Source organism: Pagrus pagrus, assembly GCF_965226575.1.
Source record: "Pagrus pagrus genome assembly, chromosome: 14".
NCBI classification, from domain to species: domain Eukaryota; kingdom Metazoa; phylum Chordata; class Actinopteri; order Spariformes; family Sparidae; genus Pagrus; species Pagrus pagrus.
In genome coordinates, this window is record NC_140198.1 from 14,114,474 (window position 1) to 14,133,443 (window position 18,970).

Genomic DNA, 18,970 nt, shown 5'->3' on the forward strand with positions numbered 1-18,970 from the left:
TGTGCTGGTGGACATACAGCTTCTGTAAGTCTATACAGTTGATTCTTGTTGCAATTTTATATATACTGATTTGAAATGAAAGAGAACTAGCTGCTCAGTTTTATATTTGACTTGTGAGATCAATGAGAAATGTAGTCAGTAGTGTTATTACACTGCAGGTGAAGTGTTGCTCAGCCAGGTAAAGTGAGACTAATCTGTGAACTAGTCTGACAGTCTTTCGGCTTGAATACATAATGTCACTGTCTAATACAGGTGTTTATTTGTCAATGACACTTTTTTTTGTTACATAACCGTACCAAAGTGGCTGCTGATTGGCTGCTTGGCACTTGTTGCCACAGGCAGGGAACAAGCTTGCACTTCTCCAACCTTTTTTGCTTTATTTGCAGCAAGTACACACCGTCCTGTGTGACATTTTACAGAAACAGAATTGACAACTCATGCGTCACTATTTGTGGCAAATAAAAGAAAAAAAATCACTGCCACTTCCAGCAACACCTCAGACTTAATGGAGCAGTGAATAGAGCACAATGTTAACCTGAGGCAGGTCGGACTGGGAGACAATCAAAATTGTTTTTTTGTTGCCACAGGTCTCAACATTTAAACCTGAAACTCTAAAGTAAAACAAATGGTACATCTTTCACCTGCACCTGTCCAGCATCTAAAATAAAATAATAATATACTTAGAGGTATCATGGTCAGCCAGGATCGAAGATATTACACGTCCTGCAGCATATGGACAATTAAACAGCTTTATACTGTGTGTGCAAACAGACTTTTAACTTGACTGGAAATGTATTCCCTCAGATGTAGAGACATGGATTGAAATGTTAAAAATGTTCTTAATTGGCCATCTTCCGTAGAAGTTATCTTTTTAATTATTGCTCAGTCCGAGTTTGAAACGATCTTCAGTCTAAGTTGAAGGAGACTGTCTTTTTTTAATGATTAGAGACAGAACATATTTTAGAGATCCTAAAATATTAAACTCTACATGCAAATATGCAACATTTATTACCGCACACGAGTTTACAGGGTCCAAAAACCACTGTATGCACACACAGAAGCCTCCAGATGCTTTTCATGCTTTCATGTCACTGGTGTCCACTTAATTATTGTGATTGTTTTTATTAATGTCCGTTGACGTTGCAGATCAGAAAGTGGCCAGTTTATACCGGCTTTTTCCCGGCTTTAGGGACTGACTACTCATGACAGAAAGCATGATTACGGCTGGGCGATTATAACTGAAAAAAATGTATCACAATAAAAGGTTTCATTTCAGTTTATCAACAATTATTTATCATTTTTAATGACCCAGTTTGAAAAAAGACCAGGAGAAAAAGCACTACACTACACCACTTTTCTTTTAACATTTTATTTTTATGACTAAAAAGTAATTTATTTATTATTGAAATGAATAGTGAAAGGACTTGCAATGTTGTTTGTCTATTTGTCTTCATTGTGCTTTTAATTGACTTGAAAACTAGTCAGATTATTATTGCTACTGTTACAACCCAAGGAACTGTCTGTGGATGATTTATGAAACTACTAAAAGCCAATGCTACGCACCAGTTGCTGAATGCAAGCGATGGCCAAAAATTGCAGGAGTGTCCAACTGATTAGTCTTTCACTACTGTGTCCATCCAAACAACTGCCATACTGCCGCCTGGCAAGACTTATCTCCACAGCTTTTATTAACAATTTCCTCACTGACTACACTCATTTCCTCACTCCATGATGTTTCGGTTGCTGTGATGACTAGTGCACCCAAACAACAAACCTGTTAAGGCGTCTAACTCATACTGTAGCACGCTCCATTATCAAAGGCTAATGCTTGTTCCTCAGTTGTTTGATAAATTGCTATTTAACACATTTGTAGAGGATTTGAATTGCTATTTTTATTCTCAGTTCTTACCACCTTCGGTGCTGACTAAAACCTACTCAGGGGCGCCAATAACTCCTCTAGGAAAACCCTGTTCCGCTGTGGTAGTATAGTGTGGTGTAGGAAGTGTAGTGTCCTGTTGTGGGTGGGTGACTCGTAATGTGAGACAGACTTTTTAGGCTGGTGAGAAAAAAAGTGTGTGGGCTGAAAGGAGTTAGGGGAATGGGCATGTACTGAGAACTGGATCTGATCCAAGGTTTGTGCATTGAACCAGACTGACAGGTGAAGGACTGCAGGCCTGGCCAGGGAAGAGATGTAGTGGTGGTCCCCGAGGCACACGGGTACCTGCTGGCAGCCAGGAGGAGTGAGTGGGGGAAGCTGGACGGACATAAACAGTAATGAGGGCCGTTTGGGTGGCAGAATGAGATGAAGGTGTTTCAAGACCTGATGGAGTGAGTTGAATTATACAAGTTAGAGCTCAAGTGTGCAGCCTTTGGTTCCATTCAGCTCCTGATGCCACTAATTTCATGAGGTCAGTTATTCTATCCTACATCCTCCAAGATGGTGAATATTTGAAGCAGTTTGAGACAATTTGATGAAATCCTCTCTGTACACATGGCAGGGCACGTATTTCATTATGAGCTGTAGAAAAGAGGTCTGCGGGGGCACCGAGAGAGGCCGGCAGAAAAGTCGACCAATTAAGACCTGAGTGAAAAACTGTGATTCAGCTGGTGAATGTGCTCCTGCTCTGTCACCTGCAGTGTAGCTGCAGACTTAAAGGTCCCATGGAATAGTATTACTTCATTAATGTGATGACTTTCCATTTTTAAGGACGGTGTTGGAGCAACATATGAGACAGTCAGGGATCAGTCTCAGGTGAAAGGTAATGGGCTATGGCAGGCTTATTTGGTAGAATTGTCAGAAAGGTCAGAATTTGTGATGACAATATTGGTTGGACTTTTACCAGGAGTTACCAATGAATTTTTTAATTTATATATATATATATATATATATATATATATATGTGTATATATATATATGAAATATAGCAAAATCTGAAGGAACTTCCGACCACTGCATCTGCATGCGCTGACGGGACCTGCATGAATAATAAATTGCCTCGAGTGATGTCATTTGAGTCAGCGTCAGGCGGCATTAGCTACAACGAGCATACCACACTTAAATCTCCGACCGAACTCTCAGCATGCGAGCTGCATTGCGGGTAATGTGGGCACCAGTTTTTGACAACTATGAAGAATGTGTGCAATTAAAAGGATATCTGTTTTCGAATCGATATATTTTTGAAAATCTTCTCCTCAACTATCCGGTGTGAGACGACAGTGCGACAGGAGTGCAGGGCTAAATCAGCCGAGTGCTTTTTAAATTTATCTCGAGGCAAACATTGTTGAACTGTTTTTTCCCCCGCTCTTATCAAACAGTCTCTCTGATTTACCCTCATCCCAACAAACACTTGGCGGCTGCTGCCTCTTATGCATCTTGAATTCAAAGTGGGCACTTCAGGAAATGCCCAGGCATCTCACCCGGCTACCTCGCCTCTTTCGAGGGTGCGTCACCCCCCTTCCAGAGTGATGTGTGAGCCACGAATGACTGATAAGAATCCTGATACCCATCCACCACTACAGCGCCCAGACGACACGCTCACTGAACCGTCGTGCAGCGGAGTGCCTGGGGCGACCGAAATCGAATGGAGGGGATTAGTGAGACTGCTCCGAGCTTTGTGGAGACGACGTATTGAAAGCTGATGACTTTTCTTGACTGTGGTTATGGGGGCACTGGTTTATTTATTACATGTATGTGGCAACAAATATTTAATTCCATCTTCCTGTCATCCAAATCCCACGATGGGGGTACAAGGCGTGGGGGAGGGGATTTCTAATCAGGACATTCTTCATTAATAAATAGTAAATTCCAGGCTTGAATTCATGCATGAGTTAACCTTTACAACATAACTAATCTTTCTCACCAGATCCTCCTACTCACATTCAATCCATGTCAACCAACAATATATTGATAATGTTATGCAGCGGCGCATTATGCAGCATATTGTCTCTTACCAACGGATGTCTTGTATCATTCAAAGCCTTAACAATGTGACTGATTTTTCTTTGTTTGCTTCTTTCTTCTGTCTTCCACTTGCCTGTTTTGAGCAGATAATGTGCACAGGGGGGAAAGTGAAAGGGGGAATGTAATAGCTGCTAACATACAGTAGCTTTGGCTGACTCCAGGGACAACTATCACGTCTATAGTTGTCAATCTAGGACAGATTTTCCCATGTTACTTCTTTTATCCACTTTGGCTCGTGTTTTGAGGGGAGCTGCACTCAGAATGTCTTTAAGAATTTGAGCACTTTTAATTTTAACATTCAAATAACATATTATAAAAAAATAACAATAATAGTTTTAACATTTTCAGCTGCACGTCCGCCACTTTAGTCCACACTGAAATATCTCAGCAACTACCGGATGGATTACCATGACATTTTGTAGACATTCATGGTGCCTAGAAGATGAACGCTAATGACTGTCCTCCATAAGGTTGCTATTTTGGTTTTGATTGAAATGTATAAAGAACCTTTCGATGGACAGCCATAAAATGTACTCATTCATCCCTCGAGATGAATTATAATCACTTTGATGATTGCTTGACTTTTTATTTAGTGCACTGATCAATTCAAAAGACTAATCTGTCCACACTCTGGTTTAAGGGTGGGCGGGACACCGGTTTTATCGCCAAGTGTCCTTTAGCTATATCATGAATTTTGTAATGCCATTATCATTCCAAGATAATTGTTTTTGGCATACAACTAATACGCCTGCAACATGCAGTTGGATGGCTAAACACATACTCATAGAACTGGACTTATATCCAGTAACCACTGTTTTCCTCGGCAACACTGACTTCAGTGAGTGGAAGGTGCGAACAATGTCTTGTAAGCAAGAACTTCATAAACAACTTCATCTACTCCCACCATCCGAGGAAGTGAAGACCCTGTGAATTAACTTGCTTTTTGAGAGACATGTCCCCATAACAAGTGGAAAACTCATATATGTTTGTGCTTGCCATTTTATTGAGGACTGCTTTCTCAACGAGGGTCAGCAACTTAATAAGCAGGATTCACTTTAAGACTAAAGATCAAGGAACTCATTACTGATGTGTTGCCATTGCTTTCGGTTATTTTGCACATAAGTCTGTTGAACTTAGTGTCAGCACGTTCTGCAGCTAATGGTGTCGGCGTCTATTGTAGTGTGCTGGAGTATTTAGTCGTAGGGGCCATCAACTTTGAGCCTCATTTGAAGCCAATTACACAACCAGTGTAGTAGGTTGTGATTGTGTGCACGGTAGTATGCTGATGATAGCATTCAGCTTAAATTACTGTTGTACATAAATACAGATTCACAGCCGTTTACATTGCTATAGACTCAGTCTTATTAAATATTAAATTATTTTCAACAAGTATATCAATTGTAGATGTGTAGCCGAACAACGTCCACTCATCCATCTATCCGTCTTTCCCCGGTATCTCCCTCCAGCTCTTCATGCGGGATCCCCAGGCACTCCCCTGCTGGCTGGGCTGGAGTCCCTCCAGCGTGTTCTGGGTTGGCCCCTGGGCCATTTCCCAGCTGGCCATGCCTGGCAAGCTGCTTGAGGCAAGCACCTAGGGGACATTTTTAACAAATGCCCAAACAACCTCCACCGAACACACTTTGTAATGTGTGTTTAGAATAGATGCCAAGTTAGGTTTTGTGTCCACTGGGAACATTTCTCCAGAGCGCCGACTACTATTACCCATCGTATTGACTTAAGAGAACAAAGTGTTACACATTTCAGACAGCGCCAAGATATTTGCATTGGCTTACTTGCTCAGAGAACAGGACAGCTAAAACTATTTCAACTTGGGGAGAGCTTTTCAATAGTTGTTTAGAGATAATGACAGCTATGGCCAGCACTTCCTCCACAGCATCTGTTTAACACTTCCGCTGGAAGCCAATTTGAGGCCTCCTTGGCCCATTGATCACCATTACATGGCAAAAGTTGCAGACTGTGTTTAACAAGTACAGTGTGTTCAGACAGTGGAACAGGAAGAGGGAAATTAAAATCAATTGGAAAATGTTAATTTCCAGCTGGTACTAACAACAAATCCTCCAACACTGCTGTTCTATATCGTCTACTTGATGATGTTGAGAAAAAAAGATGCTCGCTGTGTCTGCTGGTAGAGGTTGGCTCAATAATTTCTTACAGCACTTTGCAGTCTCAGCATGTGTGTATGACATTTCTGTCATCCACTGAGAAATCACATCTTTACAAGTATTATATGATGACTCAGACACGCTCAGATCCACTCAAAAGTCAAGCTGTTTTTAAATGTACAGTATCATTTGGTGCATATTCTTGCCTGTAGTTAACAAAACTGCTCCTTTCTAGCACCGTGCTCCTCTTTCTATTCAATACACATTCATGCTCCTCCCACACACAGCCTCAATTCCCCAGTCCATCGCTGTAAAAGCCTCTGCCTTCCTGATCTTGGATTTTTAACAGTTTTCGCCTCTGTTGTTGTCCTTGATCTCGAACTAGCTTTAATTCACTGCCGTGACAACCGAGGTCAGAGGGAGGGCAGGGAAACGTCTTTCCCGTGCCTTTTCAGGCAGCAAAACGAAAGCTGAACCGTCATCTTAAGGTTTAGGGTGCATACAAGAAGTAACTGGAGTGATAATAAGAGCTGGGTCGGCTTAGTTCCCATTATAACACTGGGAACAGTCTTTTCAAAATGTAGCTCTGGCTCAACGTGAAGATCCACAGCAAGGTGTCAGTGCAATGAATTCACTGAGAATTTCATGAAAAGTAACTCTTGAAAAAATAATATCATTGTTATTTAGCTTCTATTTAATGAGGCTAGTTTTATTGTGATTAAGGATCCCTTTTACAAGGGAGACTTGGCCAAAAGTGGCTGCAACACAGTGTTAAAAGAGGAAGTCAACAGGACAACACATCTTTATGAAACAATAAAATGATCAGATAAAACATTTGAAAAAGACAACCTGGACTCAATGGATTTCACCATACAGGCCAATCACCAGAATGAAATGTTGGCATTGTACATTTCTGCAAACCATGGATACATCAAGCATGAAACCACTGGATATTTTAAGTTTAAAAGAGGGGTGAGAATACAGCAAGTTTGCCAAGAATAGCTTTGTTAATAAAAAACATACCGATGACTGAGGCGACGTGCACCTAAGGCAGATTAATTCACTCTCATGATTAGTAGGAGAATCCCAGTCTGCCATAAATCTCCATCGAGCAGGTGAAGACAATGAACAGAGGCATTCATATACAACACATCTCCATAATCGATAACAGCAAAAATGTAGACTCCAGCAATTTCTGTCTCACACAAAAAGAAAGCAATTTTGCTTCTATAAAAAAATCCTAATAATAGCTTCAGCATTGTACTAGTGATAACATACATACATTTAGCGAGAGGAAACAGGTATTTCTTTGGAAGTACAGCCCCACAAATGATATATGCTGGATGGGACAAGGCCTTCCTCAAAGCAGCAGGAAATTATCTAACATAGATACGATCTGAAACGTGTGATATCAACATTTGTGACACCAACCTACTTTCCCAGGCGCTTTTAGAAGAAAGCCAGGGCCCTCGGTGTCACATGCAGCACTGATATCTGCAGGGATTAGAAAAGCGCAATCACCTGCATCAGCAGCAATGAAGAGATCATTTATAACTGAAAGCATGCTCCAGAGCGCAGCATGCTCGGCAGCGCTGTAAAACCTGACTCTCTCAAAGACGTGGTTATTTTTCATGGAGGCGGACAGGACAGGTGGAGGAGTTCATACGGTTAATAATGTCCTATAAAGCCTCAGGAAAGCTTGATTAAAAACAACTCAAGAGCTGATCATCTTGAAGCTGACATTTCCCGTTTTTTAATTCAAAATCTCATTACAATTTCCGAGGAATACAACTAGAGGAGGCAGGGTAAACAGAAACCAATACATCAAACAGGACCATGCCGAGTTTATTGTTACAGGCCTACACATAAATCCTGGCTACACAGGCCATACTACACTCAATGTAATTCCCAGCCAGGGACCGAGCGTATATTTCATCCTGTATTGCCTAAATTGCCTTGATTTAGTGATCGTGAAGCCACAGGTAAAGGACACACACAACATTGTCTCGCAGGCTTTACAGCTAACATATGCATCCCCATCTGGCTCGGTGAGGTATGTCATAGTGTCTGCCGCTGTGAAACAAGGGGCTGGAAATATTGAAGCTCTTCTTTCTCATTACTCGCATCCTTGACAGCAGTCTTATCCTTTCATTGTTTTCCATCTCGGTAACACATGTTCTCTCTCCTCATCTCTGATAGCTATGCTCCTTTCTGCTTGATTTCTCTCTCTCTATCTATCTCTTTTTTTTGCTAACACTAGCAGAAAATGGCTATATTCCCAACCTATTAGGAGATCTATATGTAACTCATTCTATTGAACTGGCGCCTGTTTGTTACGGCAGTTTGCAGGTAAGTGGTAGCATATGTGAATACATCTCTGGAAGTGGGTTTGTCAATGTATAAACGCACCTTTTCATAGTAAACATTTACTAGTTCACATACAGTTTTTCATGCTTCATTCATGGTGAGGTGCTGCCAGAACAGCCCGTCTGTGGTCACCTGTGTCAGTCACAGCCGCTCAGCAGGCCGACCACACTGCGACATTAAGGACATTCAGATGACCTTCCATGCACACAGCCACACCACGACATGACTAACGAGCCAGGGAATAGATTTAATTTGATGGAGTCTTTGCTTAAAGGGTAACGCCACCAATTTTACACAGTAAAGTGAGTTTACAGGTCTTGGGGAGTACTATTGCATATGTGATGCACGTAATATAAAGCTTTTTGTGGCTCCAGAGGAAGCGGCATGTAATCTGATTAATTGCCTCCATCGATGCAGCAGAACCAGAGATATCACCTTCTTCATTTAACAAATTATTCTTCCTCTATAAAACCTGCCGCCTACATTACCCACAATGCAACATCAATGGAGGCAATTTCACAGAGCGTCTTCAGTCAGAGTTTCGGGTGTGTTTTTCCAGTAGCTGTAGTCTTGAGCTTCTCAAACAGAGATGGGAAGCAGGCAACAGATGTCTGGTAAGCTCACTTCTTTCTAACTAAAACCTTCAAGTCCTTTATTCATTCTCAAACTAGTGTTCTTGAACTGATGCTGACTCAAATCATATCGCTTGATGCAATTTATCACACAGCGTCCTCTGGAGTGACAAAAGAGAGAAATGGGCCCAGTGGCCTGTAAACCAGAATTAACTGGTCTATTAACTATCTCACACCTGAGAAGCTGTGAAAAGCCTCCAGGCAAGATTGAAATCACTGCTTTGCACTTTCAGAAAGACACCTGTATGACAACCCGATGGCACACATCACACCTCCAAATGTGAGAAAGGTGACAGAGCTACAGGTACAACTAAAACTGTGAAGGAGGCGCTATCAGAGTGCAATCTAACAGCAGCACTGCTGGTACCTGTTAGTCAGTGGCAGGTAGCAGGACAACAAGCGTCTATAAACACACTTGGCCTGAGTGAAATTAAACAATACGAAAAAACCCTGAGCCCATAAAACAGACAGTAATCTGAATACCTTGCCAGTTTTTACAGTCGTAAGTCATTTTAAAAGTAATTTATAAAGGAAAAGTATTCACCCAGAGCTAATGACTGGACTGCACAAGAACCAAAATGGCACAAGCTCCCGGATTTTATGTCCGCCGCATCATCTTTTGTCCGTGGTCCATGAGTTTGAGAGCCAAGTCGAAATGTCCCAAAATCAGTGTAATGAATCTTTTCCTGCTGGTGTTCTGCCATCATGATAACTTGACATGAATAAATGTTACTGCCATTGGTTAAACAAACTGGGCAGTAAAAACAAATGAATATTCATTCAAATGTTATATGAAATGGTATTTGGATAAAGAGCATAATCAGATGAAATATTATTTTTGCCTTGGAAGGACAATGTGCAACATTTTTTCAGGCAGTCGTCTCCGAATAACAAATAAATGCACTGAGATTTCTCATTTTCTCCCAAGACGGTGTGCTGATAAGAAGAGTAATGGTTAAAACGTGGTATTTTGCCTTTCAATTATCCCTTGCTCTTATGCTAAAGTGCACCGGGAGGAAAGTAACATTGTTAATAATGTGGCAAGTTAAAGAAAAATATGTATAATCAAACACTGAAAAAGTTCTACTGTCATTTGATGACTTAAAAAAAGTTGTTTAAACAGTAATTGTCTTTTTCTTTCTATAATGTAAGAGAACATTCAACATCGAGAAAAGACAGAAAAAATCATGTTGCATTCAAATGCAATACAGGTCTTTGTACTGAGGTGTTTGCTTGTTATAAAAAAAATGTATTCATGTAAGTGTAACCATCTGCCGAAAACACAGACCAAGTCATCCAAAGACAGGCTGGTTAGCATAATGTAAGCCTTAGATGCCATCTGACTACTTGGACCAACGTTTCCAGTTTAAAATCTGGCACCATCACAAGGCTACTTCATAAAGCCAACTCTGGCCTACTTGCTCACTTTGTGTTCATCTGGTTCCAGACTTTGTTCCGCCTTTCCCTCTTTAACTGCAGTTAAAACAAGCTGTATTCATTTGTCGGATCATAAGCCTGAAACCAAACAAACTGTACAGTATTTACAATAATGGCAAAGGATAATTATTAGTCACCTCTTACAAATTTAATATCACTGATACGGTAAGTTTTAATCTGTGAGCAGATCCACAGCTCTGATCTATCAAACAATCACAGTAATAAACAAGCTGGTAAACATTCGCAGATAAAATGATTATCAGCTTAACTGGTGGCAATGAATTTAAGTGCAAAGTTAATGTGGTTATCATGTTTCTTGGAGAGTCTGTCTCGACTCTGCCAAACATATGACTTCAAAAAGCGCAGGCTGGAGAATCATAACCATCCACCCGACCAGAATCATTTAATAGTCTGCTCCCCAGAAAGCTATTTGATAAACTGCCAAAGAAATCTGACGCATCTTTTTAAGTTGTTAAAATATGCAATACAGCCTGTTTGTGGGATGTTGTATTCTTTATTAATGCACAGTTTCTGTGTCTTTACATTTTTGTGATTAAACTTTTGGCAACTGTTGGTTTTTAGTGCATAACTTCCGTCTTCTAGCAAGTTTTTAACCAGAAAACAAGCTGCGTAGCCTCGAGCAGCAGATATTGTTCGTGCAGGCAGCGTTAGAAGAAAGTGCTCGCCTGCTTTGAGTTTTCAGCAATAGGAAAAGAGTGTGGGATATGCATTTAGTAATGATTTAAATAAAACTAATCACAAATCAGTGCTAATTTGCAAACAGCAACGCAGGAGTTTTATATATATATATATATATACCTCTAAAGAATAACCCAATTTGTAATAACCTGATTTCTATTCCTTGTTCAGGAACACACCCACACTTCCCACGAAAACAAACCTTTTGTTCACCACTCCGAGTCAATCCGTGCAACGTTTTGAAAGGCACAGTAAGGTGTAAGGATTTTAATCTGTATTGAAAGGACCGTTTATCCATAGCGTTACCTCAGACACAGATTCAACTTCAGAGGGAGTCGGGGGTGGATGTTGCTGGTGGCGAGGGATATGGGATGTAATGATTGTGTTTCATAAACAATGCTCCGCGGAATGTGAGTCAGAGCAATTTTCCTCGAGAAAAAAGCAAACAAGAAAACCTCCCGACATCAACAACATAAAACCAACATGCAGAAGATACTGCTTGAGCTGTGATAGAACAACACAAGCACATTTTAATTGAGCAATTTCATGGATTGGTGATATCTTGAGGGTCCATTGTGAGAGGCCTCAGACATTAGTTCAGCATTTGTGTATTTCCAGGACTGAGTGGTCTCTGCTCCGCCTGCAGCTGTGCAGACACCTTCTGGGAAATCCATTCCAGCCTTGATTCATGCCTGCTGGGGTTGTCTGCTAATTGGTCACTTTGAAGATCATTGGCCAGATGCTCGCTATATCCATAAAAAATTGACTGAAACTCAAAAGTAATTAGGGCACAGATCAATGACATTTTTAAAGAATTTGGGCTATTGGAAAGACAGTGGCTTCACAGGAGTCTGTTGATACAAGAATTAGCGTAGCACAGTCTGCACTTCCTGTGGGAAATCAAGCTTTTCTAAGTCAGTTACTTGATTTATCAGCAGTGTTGGGGGTAACGCGTTACAGTAATCTATTTCTTTTAGCGGTAACGGAGTGATATGACACTTTACTAGTAATATTTCATTAATATATTACTAAATTTATGTCACGTAATGCGTTACAATCCGTGTTACCGACCGAAGTGAAGCGGTTATTGTTATATAAGTAGTCTATAAGTTACTAGTCTCTGTGTGTCGTATTTCGTAGCCTAATGATGAAGCCTTATCCTCCGAGTGCACTTTAATTTACATTCTTGGTACATTCTTCTTCTTGTTCTGTGGACTATAATAAAAAGGTATAGAAAAAGAGATTTTTGTCTCCTCATGTCATTATAGGCTACATTATAGAAGGTATAGGTCTATTGTGTTTCATATGACTAAGCCTATAATTAAAATAATTTGTTCCTATCTCATAATACATCAGACTTTGATCCTTTGTCTGCCTGCTCATCCCTGTGTCCAAGGCCGTTAGTTTATTTAAAAAGAAAAAGGCTATTTAATTGTTCTATAGAGGTTATTTGGGCATTTTGTTGAAAGTAACTACAAAGTAGTGTAATAAGTAATATATTACTCTACGCAGACAGTAATATTATTATATATAATATAATAATATATATATAGTTATTATATATAATACAATATTACTTTAAAATGAAGGTAACTATGAATATGTAATATATTGCATTTTGAAAGTAACTTGCCCAACACTGCTTATTAGTCACTGTGTTAATCAGTTTTATTTTCAGGGTTTTGCCCACAATTCCCAGTTTCACTCACAAGCTCAGACTGATTGGATTGCAGACTCCCCACCACAGCAATCACGAGCAATCATACTGTATAGGTCAAACAAACCCACTTTTACCCTTTTCTCTAAACCACTAATTAATGAATGACAGTCAAGGTGAAAGTTGAATTTATTGCCCTGACTGTCCATTTTAAGCGTCCATTAGATTTTACAGGGCTAGTTTCTGGCACCACTTTGACCTATATGGTAATTACACTAATTGTGCTGCATGCAATTCTTCAATGCTATCGATTAATATAACATAATGATATTCCAGATTCAAGTCTATATTGTCATTGTGTCAAACAAAGAAACAGCGAAGCATCTCTCTGAGCCGCATAGTACAGAGTATAAGATAAAAGTAGTCATAAGATGGGATAGGATAAGAACAATAAGATAGTTACCAAAGAAAAAGATATTGACTAAGAATAAAATAGAGGATAGTCAGCACTTATTCTGACTGTAAAATAGATCTATAAAATAGTCACGTATTTACAAACACAGTTTTGGCCTGGCTTGCTGCCCTACTCCCACTGATTCACCGCGACCCTGACCAGTCAATTTATACAATACCTGGCTGGTCAGCTAATAAAATAAAGTCTGCTGTAAAAGAAAACGAAAGGATTTTCTATCAAATAAAAAAAGGCTGCAGAAATGTTTCTTCTTGTTAGTAAACTAAAGCCGGATGCATGTATTCTCTTGTAATGTCTGATCCGATATGACCCTTCGACTTTCCTTTCTCATGACTCCAAGTGGAAACTATTTGTCTGGTCATTCAATCAGCAAAGTGACTCAGCCATGAATACATTACTCTTGTCCAGACCTGTGACACATTAACCTTGACAGCACTACCGAAACAGAATGTTATCTGTTGACCAGGTCACATCTCAAAGTGATGCCCCTCTCTGACTCGCTGTGAATAATTCATGCGAGGTGGGGTGGGAAAAGCGAGTGGTGGCCCGGCAACTTCAGAGCCAATCCATAGGCAAAGTGTACGTATAGCACTCTCATCCTTATAGCTATTGATTATGTGCCACGTTAGCTGCCAGCTTGGCAACAGATTACAAACAAAATAGACAACAAGACGGCCAGAGTGTCCACACCTGTTAGGTGTTGACTGTAGACGGGCGAGGGTGGGGGAGGTTGAAAGGGAAGCGAGCTGATGGATTGAAAGACCCTCCCCGAATGGAAATAAACACAGCCTTCTCTTTCATATGTAATACATGGATTCTGGGGAATAATAGCTTAATCAGGCCCGTCTCTCCGTGTGCGGGGAATGAGGAAATTTGGTGATGTGCAGAATGACAGACCCTTATATAGAGGATTTGTCTGTTACACCTTAATCCATTAGGAAAGTCTCCTGCCTCAACTGTAGTAAAGCCGATTTGGAGCCCGCCGATAGCATCAGTGGGCATGAGGGAGGTGGCAGTTCTCAGAGAGAACCGGCTCTGCTGATACGCAGATATTCTGAGAGCATGTGCGCACTGATGTGCCAAGGATTATTCCTAAACTCCGGCAACTTGAACTTTGATGGACAGTTTATATATACTTTCACTTTCAGATGCTAATTTCAGGAGAAATTTCATTTTTGCTTGAGGTTTTGGATTTCTCGAGAGGCAACATATAATCGTGTCTTCTTCCCTCGAATGAACTCAAGGTAAAGCCTCATTGAGCGCAAGTTTAACTGAGTAAAATGTGTCGAGTATAGACTGCTGTGCGAGGGCTTTGCATATGTGCACTACATCATGTCTCAAGTAATTTGCAGAAAGATTAACATTTGTGAAAATCCTCGTCACGTGCTGTGTCCATGCATAATGAATCGCATTGACTGCTCGGGCCCTGCTGGAAAGGGTGTGATGACGATTTTCTTTTCCTGAATATGTCAACACTTGGTTCATTTCCATTATTAACCTACTGTGTTCCTCACAGCTAATGATTTTCCATATTTATATCTATTATCATCATGAATACTAATGCCAATAATTCTATCTTCAATCTTCTTTCCTGGCCTTCCAGTGCTTTGGCAATTTAAAACTATGAGAATATTAATTATCTATACACTCTTTTTTTATTTTAGTTAATATGGTGAAAGTACAGGTTTGGAAAGGGGGTTTGTCACTTTTGTAGGGAAACAAAATGCTTGAATGGACACAGTCAGCTTGACCACAACTTTAGCCTTATCCTTTAAGCCTTTATTTGTTTTCCAAGTGTGCTGAATTCGCTATTAGTAGTTCCTGTTTGCAATAAACCCGTGGACATACTGTATAGACAACTATCACTGGCTTACTTTGATACTGAAAAGAGCTTACAAACATAATTTTCAGACGAGTTCTGGAGTCACAAGCTGCATCTTTTCTCTATGATTTCTAAGCAGATTTCACAGAGCTAATGACATCCTCGGAAACTGTAAGTCACACCGAGTCTAAGGATATATATATCATATCTGAGTGGTTAGATATGACTAAGTTATGAGGCCAAGAGGGAGGACTAATTTTGACGCAAATTGCGGCTCAACGTCTCCATCCGCCCCCTCAACACTTCTGCACCCCCCCAAGTTAAAAAAACCTCTGATGTAGATAGATGTGGACACCTCAACATTACTACTCATTCCAAAACCATGGGCATTCATGTGCTGCCTCCACTCTTCTGGGAAAGCTTCCCACAAAATGTTTGGAGCTGACTGCAGGCATTTGCTCCCACTCAGCCCAGAGAGTATTAGTGAGGCTGGACAGTGATGTTGGGTTGAGGTCAGGGTGCTGTGCAGGACTGTCATGTTCTTCCAGACCAGACTGGGAAAACAGTTCTTTATGAGCCTGCTGCATGGGGACATTGAATGGCATGCTGAAAGAGGAAACTGTTGCAGCAAAGTTGGAAGCAAACATTAGCTGTGTGTCCATTATAATATTTATATGCAAATTTTGAAGTGTCACATTAGAAAAGGCGGATAGAAAAGGCATAATTAAAAAAAGAAGAGTGAGTTAATGCCCTTAATGGGAGACACAGACACCTTTTCTGAATAAGTTCTGAGCACTTAACTCACATGTTAACTCGCTGTTTCCACCCAGATGGCGAACAAGTAGCCGTTTCCTCTGTCGGCCTCTTCCCATATTCCCATTCCCAGATTAATTCCAACACCTTCGCCAACGTGTCCCCTTCCTTTATTTATTACCATATTTTGATGGTAAACTTTAGAATAAGTTATACTGAATTGTTGTTAGAAATTAAAATCACGATGTGCCACAGTTGCCTTGATGGACTGTAGCACCGCTGTTTCTCTTGAAAGCAGTTGACGTGCCACAACTTGTGGTGAAATTCGGTATTACTCACTAGTCTTGTTGATACTTCTTCTCCTCTGTTTACTGCACCCATGCTCAGTGTAGCTTATACCACCATCTTCTGATGAAACTACACATTTCACAGTGTAGTTTATATGCTTCAAACCAGCTGGCGCCTAATTAGCATTTTCTTTTTGCCATATTTCGAAACTTTTTTTCTTCAAATTAGATGAAAACACAGCATATGTGGTTAAGATATCACTGTCTGCTGCAGCAGTGACATTTCCCTTCATTGAAAAACACCCTCAGACTGATGGTACACAAGATTATTGTGTGTGTACACGGCTGTTAACAGCAGGTTTGTTTACATAGACCACATACATCATGTCCTTGGAACGTCATAAGGCCAAAGCAACTATTCTTGTAAAAAGATGTTTTGCCAGGTTTGGCCACCGACTTCTCCTGGCCACACATTTCTATTAAATATATGTAATTACAAGCGCTGTGTGCTCCTAATAAGCAAGGAGAGCCAAGTGGCACAATGACAAAGCAAACTGGGCTAATCCCTGTCACACTGTTCTGATTTCTTTCCCCAGCCTGCTTTCTTCCAGGTTCCATGAGCCTCTGCTAGCGTGTAAAATCTTAAAGTGATTTACACTCCGCCGCGTCTTCCTGCCACAACATCCAACCTTATCAACAATGCAAACATGGCAACCTGTGCAATCTTTTCGTTTTTGGAATTACAAGGAGCGTGATTAGAATGACTCCGAGACATCCTGCATGGAGCTTCTCTCTTCTTTTTTTTTTTTTTTTTTGCTGACTCCTAATACACAAACCGAAAAATGTGTCCAGGATGCAGGAGTGAAACTGCTGTGAATGGACAATCATGGTCGTGGTGTGCTGCACAATGCAAATTAATTCACCAGTCAGTGAAATTTGGACTGGTGCGAGAGAGAGCACCAGGTAGAAGAGAGGATAAACTCACTTCATGTTTGCTCTTTATTCGCCCTAGTTTACGACAAGGTAGCACGGGGTCTATTTTAATCCTCGCCCAAAAATGTGAAAGTCACAGCGTTGTCCAGGAAGTCCTTGAGTGCTCAAACTGTCCACTGAGGGTGCGGGAGAAATTGATTGTTCGGTGCTCATGGTTTTCTGAGTCAGATCTGCAGTTTATTTTATCAACACCATTACAGAGGTGCGGTTCTTTCATTTACCAAACTGACAGTCACAGCTGAGACAATCCCCGTGTGCAATAACAAAAACAATTCTTACTTTTTCTCCGCTCACAGAATAGATGAACTTTTGCTTCTAATGGTGTTGGTTCGATTACGATGTCTGCTGCAGCAGTGAGCCTGATTAATACAGGCATTATACAAAACACATCACCGGTACCTCAGGAGAGATGGAGTCGGGGAGGGGGCAATGAAATGGGTTTAGAGGAAAGAGGACGGTTAATATCAAACAGAGGAGTGAGAGTGAGAGTGAGAGTGAGAGTGAGAGTGAGAGTTAGAGGTGAGGTGTGGTGTGTCGTACCTGGCTTCAGGAAGGAGGTTGAGGAGCAGGAGGAAGGTCCACAAGCCAAAGTCCGGCGATTTAGGCTTCTGAAGTGCAGCAGCCATGTCAGACTATAGAGGGGACTCCTGTGGAAACGAGAGAGGAAGAAGATGAGGGAGAAAAACAACATGAATTGTTTAACGCTTAATAGGTAAATGGCATCTAATGATCAACAAATTGATTTCTAATCATTCACTTAAGCCTCAACCCTCCTACTCTCGACTGGTTTATGGTTTTGGTTTACATGATTGATGATTCTGTTTGGTCTTCAACTGATTCACTGACGTTTTTATACGGAGCAGCATGTGGCTGTCAAACAACGAAACAAGAATTTTTTATGATGTGACATACATCAAAAGGTGTTTAAAAAGTGTAAGAGACCCAGACAAGAGGGATGGGGATTTATAATATAGAGCAAGTGAAGAGAGGAGACAGGTTGACTGTGTTTGTTTAGTATGGAAAATTATCCACATGATCTCGACTGCATGCACACATCGTCTGTCCTTCCAGTTAACTGAGCAACAGGGAAGACATGTAAAGCTGTGAAAGCTGTGTTTATGTGTATCACTTTTCACATATAGCCAGTTCACCTCGTGCGTCAAACTGGTGCTGCAGTGTAGGAGCACACACAGCTGCTTCCCTGTTTCTCTCCTGCACATTACTGAGCAGTGGACTTGAACAGTTTTCAGACAATAATTAGCTTGGGTAATGATATTTGCCGGTGAGCTCTTTGGCACACCTGTCTGGAGGAAACTTGTCTCCTCTGAGTCTCTGGCTAGTGATCCAAAACACACCTGGTTGAAGCTCCGAATCAACAGTCAAGCAACGAACCTCATCTCAGGCAAGACATCAGATTTAATTTTTATTCATTGGGGTTCTGGGTGGGGCGGAAATATTAATATGTTCAAGCCCGTCAGCAGACACAGAGCTGCTGTCTGTGCCTGGTATTGTCTGTTTACCATTTAATAGCTCTTGGCTCAAAGATAGAGGCTGGAATATTTCAGAGAAATGATTTTATTATATCAGGTTTGCTAATTTCACTTTTTATGGTTCATAAAGATAGTTTAATGGTCACATTTTCACATAACATTTGTCATGCTCTCTTTACTCTTTATGCTTTTCCTCCTTTAGTTTTTAGTCAAGTTGTACTTATTCCCAAGGATGCAAGATATGGATTTCTTTTACAGCCGATAACCGATAATTACC

At 40.7% G+C, this 18,970-nt stretch overlaps 1 protein-coding gene across 2 annotated transcripts in view; it reads right to left on the reverse strand.

Moving 5' to 3' along the window:
• Nucleotides 1-18,970, reverse strand: part of gabra3 (gamma-aminobutyric acid type A receptor subunit alpha3) — a 99,847-nt gene that overhangs the window by 51,388 nt on the left and 29,489 nt on the right. For both annotated transcript variants that reach the window (XM_084374206.1, XM_084374205.1), the window contains exon 2: nucleotides 17,744-17,850. In XM_084374206.1, coding sequence (XP_084230332.1) covers nucleotides 17,744-17,829 — 86 coding nt within the window. In that variant the 5' untranslated portion in view covers nucleotides 17,830-17,850. The remainder of the gene's footprint in view (nucleotides 1-17,743; nucleotides 17,851-18,970) is intronic.